The sequence below is a fragment of the Engraulis encrasicolus genome, chromosome 10 (genome assembly GCF_034702125.1).
Source record: "Engraulis encrasicolus isolate BLACKSEA-1 chromosome 10, IST_EnEncr_1.0, whole genome shotgun sequence".
Taxonomy (NCBI): domain Eukaryota; kingdom Metazoa; phylum Chordata; class Actinopteri; order Clupeiformes; family Engraulidae; genus Engraulis; species Engraulis encrasicolus.
In genome coordinates, this window is record NC_085866.1 from 50,452,189 (window position 1) to 50,473,966 (window position 21,778).

General features: G+C 42.8%; 1 protein-coding gene across 1 annotated transcript; it reads left to right on the top strand.

The window, feature by feature from the left end:
• The first annotated feature begins 2,480 nt into the window (after nt 1–2,480).
• Nucleotides 2,481–21,720, top strand: wdr13 (WD repeat domain 13). The gene is made up of 10 exons (XM_063209218.1): nt 2,481–2,559; nt 3,171–3,254; nt 3,509–3,740; nt 5,673–5,782; nt 6,546–6,676; nt 8,899–9,206; nt 12,164–12,344; nt 13,313–13,454; nt 14,767–14,885; nt 20,297–21,720. The coding sequence occupies exons 2-10, from the start codon at nt 3,214–3,216 to the stop codon at nt 20,479–20,481; spliced, it is 1,449 nt and encodes a 482-aa protein (XP_063065288.1). The 5' UTR covers nt 2,481–2,559; nt 3,171–3,213; the 3' UTR covers nt 20,482–21,720.
• Nucleotides 21,721–21,778: the final 58 nt, after the last annotated feature.

Below are 21,778 nucleotides of genomic sequence, written 5' to 3' on the forward strand. Positions count from 1 at the left end.
TCCTCATACTGAATTGCTCTTAATCCGGCACCCTTTACCTATAATCTAGTTCAGTAACATGAAATCTGGTCCCCTCAATCCTCACTTCATCCATACTGTGCATGTGAGTGTGAGAGTGTGTGTGTGTGACATAATTTCAGAAGTCAGTCTTTAGGTCCTCTTTAGAATCACTCATTCCCAAACGATAATAAGAACATGTCTAGTCTTCCCCTCATTCATGGCTGAAGTCCCCTACGCCTCACATTACTTCCAGGGACTGTAACAAATACCCTGTGCCTAAATAACTGAAGGATGCTTTTTAAATTGTCGGAATCTGTTTTGCGTGTGACAGAGTTCAGCTGTCAATTCTATGCTTACCTCCTTGCTTTTTGTTGTCATCTCCCTTCTGATCAACTTTCTTCGGTTGCTCCTTAGGACTCTGAGGCTGCTGCTTATAGGGTGAAGACGAACAAGGTCAGACAGGATAGGAAACATTTTTCAACTTATGTACAGTCAGTATGTGCCAAAATAGCATAAATGTGTACAGCTATTTGTTGTGAATTGTTCTTTAAAATCTCTTGTGTGTCCATGGTCTCACCTTGGTGGCTGACTTCTTGTCCGATTTATTACCTGCAGAACACAAAATCAGGAAGGCATTTTTATTTATTTTTTTAAACAAAATGTTTCCCCAGGAATCCAAGACATTTGCATATATAATTTTTAATCAATAATATATTATATATGTATAGCCATTCTTTTAACCTTGAACTGCTGTTAACTTCTGTTAACTTGGGAAAGGACATTGCAATTTCCTGGTCCTTCTCTCTCAATATTTTGTAATCATTACAACTAAAAGTCTGTAAATCCTCCACTGTGCAATTTCAAATGACGTACCCATAAATGTTTCAATGCCATACATTACATATAAGCTATACTGCTAAGAAAAATCACTCCTTATTTGTTTGAACATAAAAAGAGAAGAAGAAATAAAACAGAAATTGTCCCACATACCTTTCGTTCCTGGCATTTTGGCTGTTCTCCAAAGTCTTTGCACACTTACTGAAATGAGTTGTGAGCTGTGTCGTTCGGCCTTCCTCCATTTATGGCTCCGGCCGGTCAATGTGGCGAGCGCAGGGGGCCCTTCGGGAAAGAGTTGGCCGAACAAGCAAAGAGCCCCGTCAGCTGCTCAGCACGCCCGCCTTCCCAGCAGCCTTTGCTGAGCTCAGGTGAAAACCATGCAAGTCGGTGCCCACCAGATAATTCCACCATTGTTCCACCAGACTCTGGGACACGTGTGTGTGTGTGTGCGTGCGTGTCTGTGTGTGAGAGTGTGTGTGTGTGAGTGTGTGTGTGTGAGTGCACGCACGTATGCGTGTAGTCTAGTGTAGTGTGTGTGCGTGTGCGTGTGCGTGCGCGCGCGTGCACATATACGTTCGTGCGTGTGCGTATGTGTGTGTGTCTGTGTGTGTACTGACACCTCACCTCATCTCACCTCCATACTGTCTCTATGAATATGAAAAGAAGACACAAGCATAGGGCATATTTTAAGATGTGTTAATGTAGTAAGAATATACTATACTGATGTCCATAAGGAAATTACATTAAATTACATTACACTGCATTTGGCAGACGCTTTATAACCAAAGCGACTTTCAAAAGAGGACATAATCAAGCCAACAAATACACAAATACACAAAGTTAAGACAGTGTTTAATATGTGTAACAGTGTTTAACATGTGTAACAGTAATAGCCCATATACATTTAGAAGCCTACATTTATAAATTGTGTTAACTTTTGTATTTTGGTAGGTTGTATTTTGATTACATAAAGCCATATATTGGTTTTGACTATGTGAATATATTGTAAATAGGCTTGTTATAAAGCAGAAAGCGTGTCTTGAGAAAATAAAAATATGATAGGTATCTTTCTCTGCGTGATTTTGACAAATTCCTGCACATTATGATGGCTGAAACAACTGATTCTTTCAACATTTCAAGTCGTCAGTGAAGTGAGAGTTCCTAAAATGCATGCGCAGAATGCAACCCTGCCGGTGCAGTAGGCCCCTCAAAAGGTCAAAAGGTTATTATGTCACATAAGCAGAAAGGCGGAAAGAAAGACAGAACTTAAAAGTAAAAGTCACGGGTCATTGCTTTTGTGGATTGTGGATGACTTTACTAAAATACTTTTTTTCTAAAATGTATTTTTTACCTCTCATTGTTTATTACCAGTAGTAGCTATAGCTACTTTCACATAGCTTTAATTATCAGGCTCAACATATTTTAAACGTCCAGTGTTTCTAATATTACCACCATTGTGGTCATCATGCAATAGTAGACTATAATAATCATGCTCGAATTTGATCTCGCCTTGAACCTTGAATTTTGTTCATGCTTCAGCGATAGCTGATTTGTAAACATCTGAAATACATACACCGAGAAACAATGTCTAATCCTTGCGTTTTACAGATCTGATCCGTCGCAGCCAGTTCAGTGGGTGGAACAATGTCATGTGACCCAGCTGGTAGCTGTCAGCAGCAGCATCTACGGTAGAATACATCGGTGAGGGATATTGGCAACAAGGTGGGTACAAAATGACATATACAGAAAGCAGTGTCTAGTAGATAGAGATGAAACATTGGCCATGCGTACGAGCACTAATTTTATTTGTGAAAACTGTCCTCATGCTGCACACTATGCTGATACTGATTCGAGCCTATCGAAATTGATTACCACCTAGCTAGCTAATGAGCTAGCGGCTACTTACATCTTCCCTAGCATTACATTACATTAGGCTGCTACTGGATTTTCCAAAACATGGCATCTTGCTAGCACAGAGAAGGCGATGCCGATATCCTGGTTTAGAAGAGCAGGAAGCAGGCCATTTGGCTCCCTAGCATGCTTTGTTGCAAATTAATTTGGTATTTTAATGGATATCGACTGTGTCTAAGTTGTTGTCACCAATTGTGTTTATAAAGTTACGTTTGTTTATTCATTTTGCACAATAAATTGCTTATCTTCTGCTTGTCTGACTCCCTGGATAATGACCTCAACGTCGTAGGCTACCTGTCAAAAACATCCGCAGCTCCTACAAGGCTTTTCGTGGCATTATGCTTACAGCTGAAGAATCAATGTCGATGCCCATTGTAAAGAAATATAGACATGGCAGTTAATGGTTTGTTTTTGTCTTTCAGTTCCATGCCGCCACATCCACCGTAGGCTACCCCTGTGTGTGGAATGGCTGCTGTCTGGCAGCAGGTCTTGGCAGTCGACGCAAGGTGAGGAGGACCGGGCAGCTTCTTTCCCTTCAGTGACAGACATTGTACTGGCAGTAACTAGAAGCTTTCTTCCATCAATCATTACTCTAATAATTGCATTTGCTTGAATTGCTGCCTGGGTGTATAGATAATAATCATTTGGGATGCTGCTATTTGGTTGTTTGATTGTATGTTTGTGTTGTTTTTATTTTGTGTTGTGTGTTTTATGTTGATGACCTCTCCCCTGTGTGTGGTTTGTGCCACTGTCTCTGCAGGTACAATGCTTACCGCACGCCCACGTTCCCCCAGTTCCGCACGCAGTACATCCGCCGCCGCAGCCAGCTGCTGCGCGAGAACGCCAAGTGCGGCTTTGAGCCGGGGCTGCGCAAGCAGTACCTGCGCGTGCGCAGCCAGCTGCTGGCCCTGCGCTATGGGCCCCTGTCCGAGCAGAGCAGCTTCAGGGCTAGCAGCGTGCGCAGCTCCCGCACCACGCTGGACCGCATGGAGGTTAGGCCCACACAGAGAGACAGAGAGAGAAAAAGAGACTAGCCCAATGGGATGTTAAAGTTACCAAACTCTTCAGAGCTGTACGGCATGGTGGTTAGACCCACACAGAGAGACAAAGAGAGATGGAGAGAGAGCGAAAGAGACAGACACCAGGTCAATGGGGTGGTAAAGTTAACAAATTATTCATTGCTGGAGCACATGGGGGTTAGGCCCACAGAGAGAGAGAGAGAGATGGAGAGAGAGAGATTGAGAAAGAGACTGCACACACGCACGCACACAGAACTATAAGTGGGGGCGGGGGGTAAAAGGAATATTAAAGTCCACAAAGTGTACACACATCTATTGAGTACTCGGAACAGCGTTGAAGCAACTTGAAAAGAACATTAGAATGAAATGGGGAGTGAGAGGAAAATCTATAAGCTTACATGTAGAGAGAGAGAAGGAGGATGTGGGATTGTGAGAAGGGCGGGATGGGTGGAGAAATGGTGGATAGAATGCAAGAGTCCAAGTAACAGACAACCTTTATAGATCATTTGAACAAAACAAATGGCTGTACTCCTTTGCTAGGTTTAGCTTTTAGGTAGAGGACTGTGATTATGGTAGAAAGCCATGGGAGAGAGAAGGGAGTGTCGCAAGCCAAACAAAAGTGTTATTTGTTCACATTTGCAAAGTAAGTTTGGTCAGAGCAAAGGGCATTACCACATATATTACAGTAGGACAAAGGGAAAAGACGAGAATGCACAGAGAAGCAGCAGATATTTATGTCCAGTCTATTTGCTTATTCACTGTGTCAACATACGAAGGGTAGGTTGCAGCCCCTTAACGGACGACACTGTAAGAGTCGCTAAAAAAAATAAATAAACTACCGTATTACTACACCACTACGACAGCGCACAGGGCCTTTAGTAATACATGGCGACTTGGTCATTGCCATACTGGTAACAGGTAATTTATAGCAGGGGCAGTGTCTTACTGGGTTGAAGTAGACAAAGAGATTGTAAGAGCTTTAGATGGAGAGACTTGGTGGGAGAGAAATGAGACGTGGGAAGGGAGCCACAACCCAGCTTTAAAACCCAGCGATAATTTTGAACACATTTTATCAAACAAGTAGCGATAAGGTTCATCTAAGATGAGGATTGACTACATGATTTATCCAAAGAAGGAAAGAGGTAAAGATGTGAAATAATTTGAAACAAATTAGTCAAAAGCCAAAAAATTGAAAATTCAATCATGAAAAGAACACAAAAATGCAAATGTATTTTGATAATGAGTGATCTAAGATGGGGAAACCCGGAGGAGAAAAAGAGGAAACGGAATCACTGTCATTATTGTAAGCTTCAGTGGCAAGGATGTATGCGAGAGGCAGAGGCACTTTCCATGTTTTCAATAATAGAGAATGCCAGTCAAACCTCTCATGAAAGCAAGGAAGATCATTATGAAAAGTGCATGGTTGTGTTGTTAATGCTGATTGTGTTATCTTTGGCTTCTTCATTTGTGTTCATTCTCGTGTAATTTTTAATTTCATAGAGCTGCACTGCATGGCTTGGGACTGTGCAAGACTCGGTGTGTGTGTGTGTGTGTGTGTGTGTGTGTGTGTGTGTGTGTGTGTGTGTGTGTGTGTGTGTGTGTGTGTGTGTGTGTGTTTGTGTGCGCCTGTATGTGTGTGTGCGCGTGTATGTGCGTGCGGGTGCATGTATGTAAATGTGTGAAAGTGTGTGTGCGTGCGTGTGAATGATTGAGTTGTATTCTGCATGTTGGCTGCAGTGTAATTCAGCAACATAGTTCCTTTATCACATTGTGAGACCCTCTCTTTCCTTCTCTCCCTCTCTCTCTCTTTCTCTTTCCATTTGTTTCTCCTTCCTCTTTCTCTCTCTCACTCTCTGTCCCTCCATCCATTATCCATCCATCCATCCATCCATCGCCCTTCCCCAGGACTTCGAGGAGGACCCCAGGGCCCAAGGAGCTCGGGGTCACCGGCGCTCTGTGAGCCGAGGCTCCTACCAGCTACAAGCACAGATGAACCGTGCGGTCTACGACGAGAGGTAAATTAGCGCCCCGCGAATCTGGACATCAATGCTAGGTGGAGAACAGGCTTCAGGTCCATTCATACCCTACTTGTGGAGTCTGTAATACGCTCAAAACGTTGATTTTGTGCGTAGTTTTACACAAAACTGAGGAGCTTGACATTACAGATTAAAGTGATGAAAAGTGGAACAGGTAAAAGCTTGGCAAAGGTAAAAGAAGGACAGAGGTACGAAGGTATTGATGGCTAGAACTTGTGAACAGAATTGTGTATTTAATTGACCAAACACAGGGTATGAGTGGGCCTTTGCATGTTAATTATGAGAACTGTGTGGTAATTAAAGTGTTATTACTATAGGTAGACATGGCGGTTTCATGAAATAAAAGTTCTGCTGTACATTTGTTGTAGTAACTGTATTAGCTTTGCCAGGTAGATTAGCCATCTAGTGAGATTACACATACACACACATACTGTATGCCTTTTGTCAGACATGAGTCCCTGGGCCTGGAGCCCATTGTATAAATGGTATCATTATACAGCTTTCTTTAATGCTGCTGAATGGTCGGTCTAGAAATATTCACGCAATGACCTCCTGACAATACATTAAAAGGATTACAAGGATTTTAAGCGTAAGAAGACAAGAAAAATGCAGTGAAATTAGAGAAATGACATTATCCCATTCCCTTATCTAATGTGTACAGTACTAACTAACCTGTGTGTTATGATATCTCCTAGCGTGTTATACCATGTAATGACTTGGCTACCTCTATCCCTGGTCCTAGGCCCCCTGGCAGCCTGGTGCCCACTTCGGTGGCGGAGGCTAGCCGTGCCATGGCAGGGGACACCACACTGAGCGAGAACTATGCCTTCGCTGGCATGCACCACATCTTTGACCAGCACGTGGACTCGGCCGGTGAGTAAAAACATATAAAATACACAAAGCCTAATCACAATTTTGGGAGTCATGGGTAAGCGGTTAGGGCGTCAGACTTGTAGCCCAAAGGTTGCCGGTTCGACTCCCAACCCGCCAGGTTGGTGGGGGGAGTAATTAACCAGTGCTCTCCCCCATCCTCCTCCATGACTGAGGTACCCTGAGCATGGTATCGTCCCGCCGCACTGCTCTCTTGGGGCGCCATTGGGGGCTGCCCCCTTGCACGGGTGAGGCATAAAATGCAATTTGGTTGTGTGCAATGTGCAGTGTGCTGTGGAGTGCTGTGTCACAATGACAATGGGAGTTGGAGTTTCCCAGTTGGGCTTTCACACAGTCTATTCTGTGTCTCAGCCTGACAGACACTGTGTCATCATAGTTTAGCAGACTATAATGGTACAACAATGCTGTAACAGGAAGGCTTGATGTGCATACATTGAACAAAAGGCAAGCTTTAGAAAGTCAGCCTTTCCCACTACACTTGCATTCATTACCATCAAGCCTGACATCCCTGTTTGCACGCCTGGCCTGGCGTAATGTATTGGTAATGTGTTTAGACTAATAAAAGATATGAATCACTTGCAAGTGAAACGAGGGTGACTGTGTGAAATATCGGACTTTCTTACAATGAAGAGATGGTGGCGAAAAAGATTGTACAATATGCTCCAACTGGTCTTGACTGCAAATGATCTGCAGTGTTGGTGTACTATATTCCTCTCTGCTGTCAAGAGACCCATAGGCAGCTGCAGAGGAGACAGCAGCAGTGCACCACCTACTATGAGTACAGTATTACTTAATATAAAGGGCAGCAGTGGAACAGTGCTGACATACTCTTGTCAAATACAGTATTCCACTGAGATTGACTGTCAGTGGTAGCTCTGACTGAGTGCTCAATATTGCAAGGCTGATAGTATTCAGGCTTCATGCCTGATTTCAGGCTTGACAGAGTTTGCAAAAATAAAAACATTGATAATAATTAGCCATAAGGTTATTCTTATCTCAGAAAGTGATACAGGTTCAGGGTTTTCTTCTACTATCAGGCTTTAATAATGGTTTTATACAGGCTATTAAATGTTTGAATAATGTGTCAAAATAGGCCTACGTTACGTCACTATGCAGTATCTTGTCGTCGTCGTTAGATCAGGGGGAAAAGTTCGGGCTCAGGATTTTTTTTCGCTATCACCCCTGATATTGTCAGACAGCTGCAGTGCAGTAGTTGAGTTATGAACTGTCATGGAGTTGTTTCTGTGTGTGTACGCCAAAAGCGACCTGCGCTACGAAAGTAATTATCGGTATTTCTCTATGGAGAGTCAGTGAATTGAGCAACCAAAGTGAGCGAAGAAAACTGGGTGACCAGAGGGAATTTCACAGATGAAGAGTCAGCTAATATTATGGTAATGAATGAGCCATGACGCAGTTCGGCGAAAAACAATTGGGAACGTTCATGTCTTCGAATGTCCCAGGTTCACAAGCCAGAACCGTTATATGATTAGGTAAGTCAAACATGTCAATGTAGGTCCCAGCTCAAATACGGCGAATTCATGGCAAAACTTCTTCAACGACCTCAGCTACTCTGTAGGTTTGATCCTTTCTGGTTTACACACACAGTTATTCTTACAAGTCAGGAAAGCCTTTCGAAGTGAAGAATGTGAAAGGCATATCAGAATTATAAGACGTTGCATAGAGTGCTAATGTTCAAACTGTCCATTGTCACCTGAAGTGATATTCTGACTCATTTACTCCTTCCCAAGTGAACTTCTGGAAGAAAAGGAGAAAAGTAATCTCAATCGTTTAATTGAAGAGTAGGTGTGAAATGTGCATACTGTATTTCCAGATATAGTGCAGTATTGCTTTAATAAAATGTGTTCATAGTTTATTTTACTGAAAGAAGGTATTGTTGGGTTGTATTCAGTGTTACGAAGTGAGAGGTCCGCACACTTAAAATCCTTTTTGTTTTCTTTTATTAATTCATGGACATTATCATGACCATTATTTCCAGCCATGAAATAATAAAAGAAAACAAAAAGGATTTTAAGTATGAGAACCTCTCACTTCGAAACTACAGCCGTTGTCCTGCACCTTTTCCTGGGATGTGCACAATCTTCACCTTCAATTGTATTCAATGTTTTCGCTGTGTACTGAGGTCTATTCTCATTCCTTTCCCTCTTTTGTGGTCTGTCTCTCCTCGCCATGTGTCCTGTTTGCAGTTCCAAGACTGCAGTTCGCCAACGACGACAAGCACCTGCTGGCCTGCTGCTCACTGGACGGCACCCTGTCAATCATGACGCTGTCCCCGCCCCCTCCGGCGGTCAAAGTGACCCTGCGCGGCCACGCGGGGCCCGTCACCGACTTCGCCTGGTCGCTGAGTAACGACGTCATCGTGTCGACGTCAATGGACGGCACGCTGCGCATCTGGAACACAGAGGACGGCCGCTGCATCCGGGAGGTGGGCGACCCAGAGGCCAGCGAGCTGCTCTGCTGCACCTTCCAGCCCATGAACAACAACCTCACCGTGGTGAGTCCAGAGTTTTAATTAAAACTGCAGTAGATGTTATTTAGAGAGTTTGCTGTGTGCCTCTCAGCCCATGAACAACAACCTCAGGGTGGTGAGTCCAGAGTTTTTATTAAAACTGTAGTAGATGTTGGATACGCCCTGAACAAGGCCATAAGGACTGAAACGCGTAGGCGATTATTGTAGCCAAATAAAAAAAAGTGAAAATTGCAACCTTGAGTGCCTCAGCATTTGTCTACCTGGACCAAGTTTAAGAGCCCCTACACTGATGAGCACCAAGGGGGAAAGGTGAAGACCCAGAAACACTCCAATTATCTGCTTGTGTTTGTAGTAGATGTTATTTAGAGAGTTTGCAGTGAGCCTCTCAGCCCAACCTCACCGTGGTCAGTCCAGAGTTTTTATTAAAACTGTAGTAGATGTTATTTAGAGCCCTGCAGAGTTTGCAGTATGCCTCCCAGCCCACAGCCAATACCTCACCGTGGTGAGCCTGTGCTGCTCTGCCTCCTGACTTCATATAATAAGTAGCCCAATAACGCACTCCGTTCCGCAGTCTGCAGTGTACCCTCCAGCCCATGAATGACAACCTTGCTGTGGGGAGGCTGTGCTGCGCTGTCTCCTGACTTCAAACAATAACTATCAGTGCAGTAATTTAAGTGTAATTACTGTGAATTAAAGCCACAGCCCTGTACCCACAGTTTACAGTGCACCTTCCGTCAAAGTAGTGTTATCAAACCTCCAGAGATAGCTGTGTCCTCTCAGACAAAACACATACTCCATGCATTGTAATCAATGAAATAATTAAACCTGTAATTGCCATTAATGGCTATTATTTGGAGTCACATCCCTATAGTCCACCTTCCCTACATCCCATATCCATACAATCCACCTTCTTTCCTCCGACCAGACAAGATAGAGTCGGCCTATTGTACACAATGTCTGTTCACTGGACATTTAGTCCAGATGGGTACAATAGGCCGACTTTTAGATAGTTGTGTTACTCCTGTTGTGCTGTTGAAGCCATTTTAGCACACTATTATTTACAGACTGTCTCTTCTCCTCCACATTCTTTGGGTGGTGCAGCCTGTTTTCTGTGCAAATATGTTTTCTTGTCTTCATGGAAAGTGTTTGTAGGACTTGCGTGAAGTTTTGAGTTTCACTAGTTTGCTTGGGTCCTTTTGCCATTGGGCTGAGGGACAAAATCTGAAGCTTCACAGTTCACAAGTTGACATGTGACCCCGCAGGATTGAGGTACCTGGTGACCGGGCACAACGCACTGAATGTTATCTTGTGTTATTAATGTAACCTCTGCGCATCTCCATCCTGAAATGGGAAGAGAGTCTGTGGTTGTCCGTGATCCAAAATAATGTGAATGAAGGGCAGCCGTAGCCTAGTGGTTGAGAAGATGGGCTTTAAACCAGAGGGTTGCAGATGGGAATCTCACCCTCCCACTCCTTATCTTAATCCATGGCTGAAGTGCCCTTGAGCAAGACACCTTACCCCACACTGATGCTGGGACTGTAGCCAATATCCTGTACTTAAAAGACGTGTCAGCTAATTGTAATGCAATATAATGTCATGTAATGTACAAATCCCAACTCCGATGAAGTTGGTACGTTTGGTAAACAGTGAATAAAATCAAAATGCGATCATTTTCAAAACATTCAATCTATTCATTAGATGGAGAATAGTGAAAAGACAACATATTAAGTGTTAAAACCGAGAAAAAATATTGTTTTGGGGGACATATGTACTCTTTTCTAATTTGATAAATCCAACACGTCTCAAAAGAGTTGGGACGGGGACAATAAATGGCAGCAAATGTCGAGGAAGACTAAAAACAAAACAAAAGACAACACTTAACAGTTAGATACATTAACCGATGAGATGATTTTATATAAAAAACAGTGTTAATTCCTATCTTGGACATGATTTCACCAGCTTAAATGGTGGGTGTATTCCTTGTCATGTTTTGCAATGTTTTCCTTTCTGTAGTGCTTACAGTGTGACAGGTCTTGACCAAAAACCCACCATTTTATCACCTGATGGTCCTTATGATGGAGCCAAACTGTTAAAACATAGTAGAGAATGCAATTTGACCTTACTATGTGGCAGTAATCGAAGATCTCCCTTCAAAATATAATGCATGAGTGACTTTTCATGCTGTTTAAAACCCATGTATACCATTCAGCACTGTATTTAACTCTACAGATGAGTGAGAACATCTTAACCAATGCACTACTGCACCCGCATGCCATCATGGAGGCTGACTTTTGAAGTTAGCACTAACACAAGTTGGATGGTCCATTTTCACTGTAGCACAGGATGTGCAATGCTCTATTATTGTCAAAAAGAATGGACTTCTACAACTTCTGCTGACTTCTGTAAGCAAAGGACAGTTTCCCATGTCTTCTGGGTCAGTACAATTCATTTTGAAATGTTCTTCTTTGTTGTTTTATCTTATTTGGATGTTTACTAAATTTCACTGATCCCCGTCCCAACTCTTTTGAGACGTGTTGGATTTATCAAATTAGAAATGAGTACATATGTCCCCCAAAACAATATTTTTTCTCGGTTATAATACTTAAGATGTTGTCTTTTCACTATTCTCCATCTAATGAATAGACTGAATGTTTTGAAAATGATAGCATTTTGATTTTATTCACTGTTTACCAAACGTCCCAACTTCACCAGAGTTGGGGTTTGTAATGATGCAACTAAATATTGTGCAAGTGCATTGTGCAAATGTGTCACGGTGTAGTGTCTTGATGAGGAAGTGCAGTGTTCTCTCAATCTTAGCACTGTATACAGACAGTATCTCTGCTTGCAATCAGAGTTTCTAAGATTTTACTGAGCAACTTCATGGGTGTGTGTGTGTGTGTGTGTGTGTGTGTGTGTGTGTGTGTGTGTGTGTGTGTGTGTGTGTGTGTGTGTGTGTGTGTGTGTGTGTGTGCGCTTTACAGGTGGGGAACAGTAAGCACCTGCTGCAGGTGGTGAACATCTCCACAGGTAAGAAGGTGAAGGGCGGCTCCAGTAAGCTGACGGGCAGGGTCATGTCCCTCTCCTTTGACGCGCCGGGGAAGATCCTGTGGGCCGGAGACGACAGGGGAAGCATATTCTCCTTCCTGTTCGACATGGCCACAGGTACACATGGGTTTCCATCGTCCACCTTATAACCCACACCAACAAGGGTGGCTTTATTAGTGTTTTGATACAGTTTGCTAATGCCAAATCATTCACAGGGGCTATGGGCAGCCTAATGCCTCGTTCAGACCAAGAGCGAACTACGCTGCCTGGTAGCGGAGGTAGCAGAAGAAGTTTCGCCTTGAATTCGTTCTGGACGCGGCATTGATATGCTTGATTTAGCTAATCACATAATGGCTCTGGCTTGACAGCCTGGGACATTCGTTGATACGAACATTCCAATTGGTTTTCGCCGAACCGCGTCATAGCTCATTACCATAAGATTAGCCTGACTTTAATCGTTAAAATTTGCTCTGGTCACTCAGTTTGCTTCGCCCCTGGCGAATTCGCTCTGGTAGCGTTGGTTGCGTGCCTTCCATAGAGAAGTAATGACTTCCGTCACTCCGTTAGTGTTGGTCGCTCTTGGTCTGAACAAGGCATAACCACACCTAGCAGACCGGAAATGCTGTGACAGCAGGACAATTGTGTTAATTTAGAGCCCTGCTGTTAATGCTCCCAATAAAAACTGGGAGCAATAACAGTGTTGTGGACATCCATCCTTTACTTCAGGATAATTATTGAACATGTGTTGTCATAAACTAATGATGATACAGTATGCTAAATAATATGATGCCATATTGATTACATTCATGAACAAACTGATAATTTAGCAGTCACCAACGTTCTGTGATGCCTTCATCCTACCAGTGCATTATAATCACCAGTGTGTTACAAAAACAATAATTATAACAATGTAATGTGTTCAATGTAATCTGTTACAATGTAATTATTAGTGGCACACATTTTTTTACTGGCGACAGCATGGTCTCATTCGATGTCTAGTTATGTATTTATTTACCATCATGGCTTATTTGCTTTGAAGCGTACTGTATGTATTTATCCCCTCATGTCTTGTGTCTTGTCTGCAGGTAAGCTGACCAAAGCGAAGCGTCTGGTGGTGACTGAGGGCAGCCCCATCTCCAGCATCTCTGCTCGCTCTTGGATCAGCCGCGAGGCCAGAGACCCCTCCCTACTCGTCAACGCCTGCGTCAACAAGCTCCTCCTCTACAGGTCAGCACATGCTGTTTATTGTTTTTATTAAGCCTTTAGCTTAGCTTTAAAAAATAATAATAATTGAATTAAAAAATAGGGGCTTTTATGCCTTAACTTGATATGATAGTGTGAGATGGTGACAGGAATTGAGTGGGAGAGAGATAGGTTAGGATTTGGAAATGACAGGCCAGAAACGAACCCGGGTCGCATAACACTACAGTGCTATTAGCTGTTTGAGCCGTGGCCAAGGCCTTAGTTTGCTTTTACTGTCTTTTAGGTAGCCTTTTTGTGGGCTTTTCTACCTTTATTGTGTGATAGGGCAGTGAAGATCTTGACAGGAAAGCGAGTGGGGAGAGAGAGGCGGCCAAGGGTCTGCAAATGACCTCGAGCCGTAATCGAACCCGGGTTGCCAGTGTAGCAGTGGAGTGCCCATCAGATTGAGTCACGGCTGGACCTTTTATGTAGCCTTTTCGTGCAGATAGGATCCCTGGCCATCCAACTCACTGTTGTATGTGGCATAACATTGTTATGCCATTACAGAGAGTTTTAAGTAGGGTACAAATGGTTTAACCCACTATACAAATGGCTTAACCCACTATACTAGGCAGATGCTGAATTATGTAGAGACCACACCAGCCGGAGCTCTCGTGTGGATCTTTCTGTCGAAGAATTTAAGACCTCCTCTTGCTGCTTAAAACACTGAATGTTACATGTGAAGGTAGAACGGCTGAAGTGCTCTCCAAATGTTGTGTGCCACTGCAACACAGCAAAGCACCGCTCAGGCTCTTCAGCATTTCATGCTGATGTAACTAAAAATAGCCTAAAATCTCCTTCTAGAACTTTTATGAGAAAGACCTGACTTTGAAAAGCTTGTCTGGGTATCACAGAAGTGGCTCGGAGTGATGAGGGTTCTCTAGATCCTAAAATGTTTGGAATTCATAATAAGCTATAGGTTATGAAATTGCATTACTGCTATTTTAATACGCACAGTACACAACTTCACTGCGTAATATTTTCAGGGTTGTGCTTATATAAAAAATGTTTGTCAAACCAGATAGTCCATGTCCATTACTCCCTCTGGAATATAGCAGCAACAGATTTGAAAGCACAAATGTGTAGCATGTTAGCATTTTCTCTATTGATTGTTTTACAAATTTGATATCTTATTGCTTCATTTTCTTATTGTGCAGCCACTTGGGAGAACTTGTGGCCTCTTGTATGACACATTTAAAGTGCTTGCGCATGTGCATGCGTGTTAACATGTGTGCATGCGTGTGTGTCTGTGTCTCGTATAATGTGTTGTGTTGTGTTGTGTTGTGTGTGGTAACAGGGTGGTGGATAACGAGGGAACTCTGCAGCTGAAGAGGAGCTTCCCCATCCAGCATGCCTCCCAGCCCCTCCACAGCATCTTCTGCCCCCTCATGTCCTTCCGCCAAGGGGCCTGCGTAGGTAAGACACTCGTGTGTGTGTGTGTGTGTGTGTGTGTGTGTGTGTGTGTGTGTGTGTGTGTGTGTGTGTGTGTGTGTGTGTGTGTGTGTGTGTGTGTGCGTGTGTGCGTGTGTGCGTGTGCTTGCGCGTGTGACTACCCACCATGCTAACGACACAACTACCCCCGTGTGTGCATGCGTATGTTTTGCCAGGGGGCATGCATAGGTAAGATGAATGCTAACCCACTCTACTGTAGGAGCCATTTCTTTTTTTCCCATACCATGCACGGTCCATGATACTTCTAAGTAGTTTTTTTTTTCATCACCCTTTGCCGATACCCGATTTCCGATATCTGATATTTGGGGCCGATATGGGTTAAAAAAAGGTTAAAAAATGACAAATATTCCATAAACATTCTTTTAACATTATCAAATTGAGGTAGAACTTGTAACATTTAAACACCCACTCTAACAATCAAGTAATGTCTAACAATCAAGTAATAAAAAAATAAAATGTCTTGCTGCTTTAAAAAAAAAACCCTGAATGACATAAAGTGATAAATATTGTGTATCATACAAAACCACACGCATATCGGCCGATACTGATACACTTAAATATCACAAATATCGGACCGATATATATATATCGGTCTATCCTTACTTCTAAGCTGTTTTAAACTGGACCTTTTAAGGAGCAATCCATAGTGCTACCAAGAGAATGTGGTCCAAAATCAGTGGCTCCTGCTGCTCACTCCAAGATAACAGTACAACTATCCATGAGCTATGGGACGAAACATGTTAAGTGCTAGTAGTGGAAAGGGTTTAACCACCACACTATTCTTAGACTAGACGGAGAGATATGCTGTCATTTCCAGGAACAGCGAGAGGAGATACGTCGCTATGGGTACCCTCGAGACCCTTTGAACCCTCTAGTACACAGTCCCAAAGCTAGACTGCTAACGAAGATAATGACCAAAAAAAATAGTTATAGGGGAAGGGGAAGTGACGTTTAGGTGTATCAATTCCACTTCATTATGAATGCCTGTTGACACCTAAAATACAAGTATTACCATGATTGCCAATGTCACCATTGCCATTGTGGTTCTAATAGTTTAGGTGTGAACTCTGCCGTTAATTACCTTTTAACTTAAAAAGGATATAAGTTGTAGTTGTTCCCCTTTTGGAGGTGTTTTCATCCCTGAGAACAGTGATGGCTGTTGCTACTTGCTTGTAATTCAAACTGAAACAATGCAGGGGCACTACTGCTCACATTTGCATGTTGATAGGCCACTTCCCATTCCCCATGACTGAAAAAAAACATTAGTTACAGTCTTGTCTGAAGTTGGCTGTTTTGTTGGAAGATAATTAATTGAATTCAGTAACATGGATTAACATGACCTTAAAATTAGAAGCCATCTCTCTACTTGTATCCTAACTCACTTGTGTGAGGGATCATACCAACCAAAGTCATGGGACTGGCTTGGGACTAGGTTGTTGCCTAGTGACCAAGAAGCTTATTGTTCTGCCACTATTGTTATGAGGATGACCCATCAGTTTGCTTCAGTTGAGTTCAGGGAATCGTTCTCTGGCTCCAGTAAGCCTTTGATGTCTTCTCGTTGGCTTTGAACTACATTGTCACTTCCCAGACCAGCTGTCAGAGGGCACACAATCAAGGAGCATTACGCTCCAGCTATTTCCAAGTCTGTCTTTGTCCATGCACACCATAAACCCTGGCTTTAGAGGTGATGGTCTGTTTATAACAGCTTCTCTTCGCCTGCAAGAATGTTCCTCACGGTCTCTCTTTCAGGAACAGAAGTGTGTTATGTGGTTGAATCATACCTGCAAACTCGTCACCTTTTGGTGACAGTCACCAATTAGGTCATTCACGTGAGTCATGTAGAACCGGAGAGTTTTTTTTGGGGGGTGTCACCATAAAGAACACTAGAAGATTGGAAAAATGTTGCCCTGTCTGATGGCGGGGCCGGTATAGAGGGAAAATGCCAGGGCCGAAAATTGTTCCCAGTCCGAGCCTGCTTACATCAATGTTTTATACTGGAGATATAATGGGATAAGCATATTTTCTTGGCACTATTTGGGCCAATAAGTACCAATTTATCTTTGTTGGAATGCCACAGCCTACTCGAGTAGGCAGTGCAGGCAGTTCTGAAGGCAAAAGGGGGTCCAACCCAGCATTAGAGAGGTGTTCCTAATGAAGTGGCCGGTGAGTGTAGTTAATAGATAATGGTAGTTTGAAGTGTTTTGAAGAGCAAGAGAATCTGGTGAAATAAACTACTTGGCTCATATCTTTTACTGGTGTGGTGTAGGCTATGTAAGCTCAAATTGGCTCTCCGATGGGCCCGCTGGCGGCCCCGTTGCTTTGCCATGGCGCTGCGGTGTGTCGATTACAGAGGGGGGGGGGGGGGTGTTGGTCCGCTGGAGACTGTCACCTTTTTTTCTCTGACGAGTTTGCAGGTCTGTTGAATAATACTGAAGTTAAAACTTGGTAGTTCGATTCTACATAATGAACCTATGCAGCATAAGTGGGTGCCCCAAATTTAGTTTTGGGTTTCTGCCCATCTCTCAATAGCAGTGTTTGGTCAGCTTAAACTGTCCCGTTGAAGTGGTAAGTTGTAAGGGTCTAGCATTCACATACTGTATCTCTCCTGTAAGTTACAGTTTTGCTTCTGCAGAGTATGTTTACTGCACATTCTTCACAAGTAAGACATGATTTCTATGATGAAAATACACTATGGTGGTGTCTTTAGAAACTCTGCAGATTGGCTTGCTGATAGGATTCTCAAATCCCTTCTTTACGGCACATGTATTTATTAATTTATTTATCTTAAAAATTACGCGGCCCACTGGGGCTAGAGAGGATTTGGGGAACTGAAGCCTTGAAATATCCATTCCCACCAACAGATGTTCACTCTTGAGATGCATGACAGGCCGTAACAGGACATAAATTAATCTTGTCAGACGCCCCCATGTCTGACATTCACTAATTCAAAACATTATCACTAGGGCTTTGACTTGTGCCCCAAAATCATAGTCGAAGTTCGTTTCTAAATTAAAAACGATATTCGAATATATTCGAATATTTATCCATATTTTTTACCATTAAAATTGCCCCAGTTAGACCTGATGTCAAGCTGAAGTTGTTCTTTCCCCCAGTCAGTGACTAGTAAAAGGCTATTCCAACCAGAGATGTAGCCTAATGGCCCATTAACAACATGCATTCAACCAGCCATTATTGTTTAGCGATCGTTCAGCACTTATAAGAAGACGGTACTTAAAGGTGTGAATGCAGATTAAAACATGGCAAAGCTAGCAGCCATGTCAAACTTGTAGCCCAAGTTAAAATTTGAATTGGATCATGGGAATCATGAGAATTGAGCACACAGCACCAATATCAACAAATATGTAGGCCCTATTTATTTTCTATCACTAATGACGGACATTTAGGTAGTGTGTTTGTAGGTCCAGGTAAGATGACTGCTCTCGTCTAAAAACGAACATTACACAAACTAGCAGTGCGCTAAAAACATGCTAAAAGCATGCTAACAAAATCATCACCTGGAGTCTGCCTGATCTGACACCCAGACCAACGAAGCTAATTTGGTCAAAATCCAAAAAACAAGAAGTTATTATCTTACTCTTGGCGTAATCACAGGTACTTGTGGGTTGAATCACATAATTCCAGAAACTCGTCAACAACTCCAGAAAGTAATGTGATGATGCTTTGTTTATTAACTGTAGCCATTCACTTGAATGGAACTCTGCAGCACTCATCTGCTTGTTATGCGGACTCTGGGGGAGATAAGACTGCCTGCCGCAAGTGTCCTGCTACGGAACATAGAGAGATGAGCCACGCACGCGACTCTCCTCAACACAGCTGTAGTAATTAACCAGCCATGGAAAATATAAATTGAGACTGTGAATTGCGATGTGGAAAGGAAATTATTTTAATCAATAACAATGAAATACCCAAAAAAGCAATACCCATGTCAGATTCGAATATTAATGGCCAATTAATATTCGTTCGAATGTCTCGAATTTTCTTAACATTCGACTTATATTCGAATATCGAATATCGAAGTCAAAGGCTTAATTATCACTGACATTTCAAGTTTTCAGTTCTAAGTCTATTCTGGTCATTTCATTTATCAATAATGGATCTGATGTTGCCTATTTCTCATTTTAAAGTTTGAGGCACAGGAAGCACTGTTTTAAGCCACATGATACAGAATCTCATATGCTAGGCCATTTTGGCACCCAACAGGAAGATAAAAATAAAAATGCCAAATTGAAACAAAACTCTCCCTTTTCCAATAACCTCAGTTCTTGTCAACATTCCTCTACAGTGATTCTCAACCTTTTTAGAACATACGCCCCCATTTACCTCATCATAAGCCTTGTTGACCTCATCATAAGGCCAACAATGCCCCCTCCCCCTTAGTATTTAAAAAAATAAAATGGGCTTATGTCCCCCAATCGCAAGTAAGCACCACCCCCTGTCAGCTGTCTCTGTAACGCCCCCATTGAGAAACACCACTCTGGAACTAGATTTACAACTTGTGCTGAGTCACCATATCTAGGGTCGCCACTTAACCACCTATGTGCAATACCACTTCCTGCAGTCTATTTCCTGAGGCACAAGAGAAGGCCAAGGCCAGGCACAGACACTACATATTAAGCATTCAAAACGTCTTCAATACAAAGAATCCAGAGCTTTCTTCTTTGATTTGATTTAGTTTATTGACATTGTACAAAGCATTAAAAAGGTATACAAATAACGTCAACAATTATGTCTTGAAAACCTTGTGCAACACGTCAAAAGGATAACACAAAAAAGCTTAGGGAGCTCGTTTCCATGGTGGTCCTTGTGAATGTGCAGTGTGTACTGTATATGCTAGTTACAATCAGTGTATATGAATAGTGTCTCCCCTTGGCACTAACCTCAGGGTCTCAGATGCTCAGGCCAACTTGCACCTTTACATGTCATGTGACCCTTTACTTGTCATGCATGGAGTAGTTGCCGTTCAGGTCCAGTCTCCAGAGATGAATAACTTCTGATTCCCACATAAGAATTAGAACTGAACGTGAAAATGATTGTTCATCTAGGCCCTCTTCATCAAAAGAGCTCCAAAAAGGAAGTCCAGTTCCCTACAAGTAAATTATTTTGATGAATGAGAATGAGAACACAGACTTGTATGAAAAAGGGGTAAGGATTTTCACACTGCTTGCAAAAGACTTAATTTATTGAGGATGGCGATGATTAAGTCTTTTGCAAGCGGTGTGCAAATCCTTCCCCATGTTTGATACGTACTTCTTTGACTTGGCACCTGCTGATGTTTTTCTCTCAGGTGTGCGCGCCCTCCACTACAACCTTTCACCTACATATAACTTACATTTAATTGTGTGTCTTCCATGCAGTGACGGGCAGCGAGGACGCGTGCGTGTACTTCTTTGACGTGGAGCGTAACACCAAGGCCATCGTCAACAAGCTGCAGGGCCACAGTGGCCCTGTGCTGGACGTCAGCTTCAACTGCGACGAGTCTCTGCTTGCGTCCTCCGACGCCACCGGCATGGTCATCGTCTGGAGACGCGAGCAGAAGTAGGAACAACAATTAACAACAGCCAAGCGCAGAGTACAACCAACCAAACACCACCACTACTACTACTACCATGCTTCCATGACGGCATGGTTATCTAGGGTGTATTTCAAGAACATGGTTACGTGATTAACCAGGCTTTAGTTAACCTTAGTTAACAAGTGGTAAACTTGCTAATAGATAGCCTACAAGAATCATTTACTGAAGGAAATGAGGACTCCAGGCTCTTCTATTAGATATTTACTACTACCACAAGGTTAACTTAACCTGGTTTACTACTCGACCAGCTTCTTGGAATTACCCCCCTGGAGGCGCAAGCAGAAGTAACAACAACAACAACAACAACAACAACACCACAGCAGCGCCAAGTACCACCATGACCATCACCACTACTACTACCACCACCATGCTTCCAAAGCGCCGGCAACCACCAAAGCTTTGGGCGCTGGTCGGACCAGTGCGTCTGATCATGTGACCCAATGACTGTACATGTATGGACATGACACAGTTCAACATATTTGAAGCATTTTTAAGTTGTCAATTTGCAACCAGAATAAAGAATTTCCTGGTTGGAAATGCCAATCAGAAACACCCACTCCATATATCACGTCCCGGTCTGAGTGGGTGTTTCCGATTAGAATGGAATAGTGGGTGTTGCTGGGTAGAATGGAATCTTGGTGTCCATTCTAATATACAGTCATTGGCATGACCGTTATCTGTCCGTTCCTTTGTGCTCCATTATGTGCAATTAGGCCTTTACCTCACCGGGTTAAAGACTCACTCTCTTTTTTCCGTCCGGCTACACAAGCCATTTGAAGAGATGCCGCCTTCGTCTGACAAAATAGGGTAGGGGAGTGTTACTTGTAGCAAGTGTATTGCTACCTGTATGTTTGTAAGTGCATTGTCACAGTTGCTTAGAAAAACTGACTGCTGTATACTGGAAGGGGTGGGGGGGATTCTGTACTACATGTCCTTAATTTCAGCGGCATATGTATTTGTCTGCTGTCAATGTTGGTCTTAAATGACATTTGCACGACACTATGTGGCACTGCCTTGCAGTTCCCGAGGAAAAGTATAGAAAAAAATAATGAAGAGATTAGAAACATATCAAAATGGGAGTTTTTTATTTGTGTTTTTGTGCGTTTAATGTAAAGGTCATGCTGGCTTACACTACAAAACTACTGTCTGATGTATTTATGACATGCATTGTTCCGATATAATAAATGATATACATTTATCAACTTACTTCTTTGCTTTTTCTGAGTTTGTTTACATCTTGCTTTCAGATATGGAGATAAACACG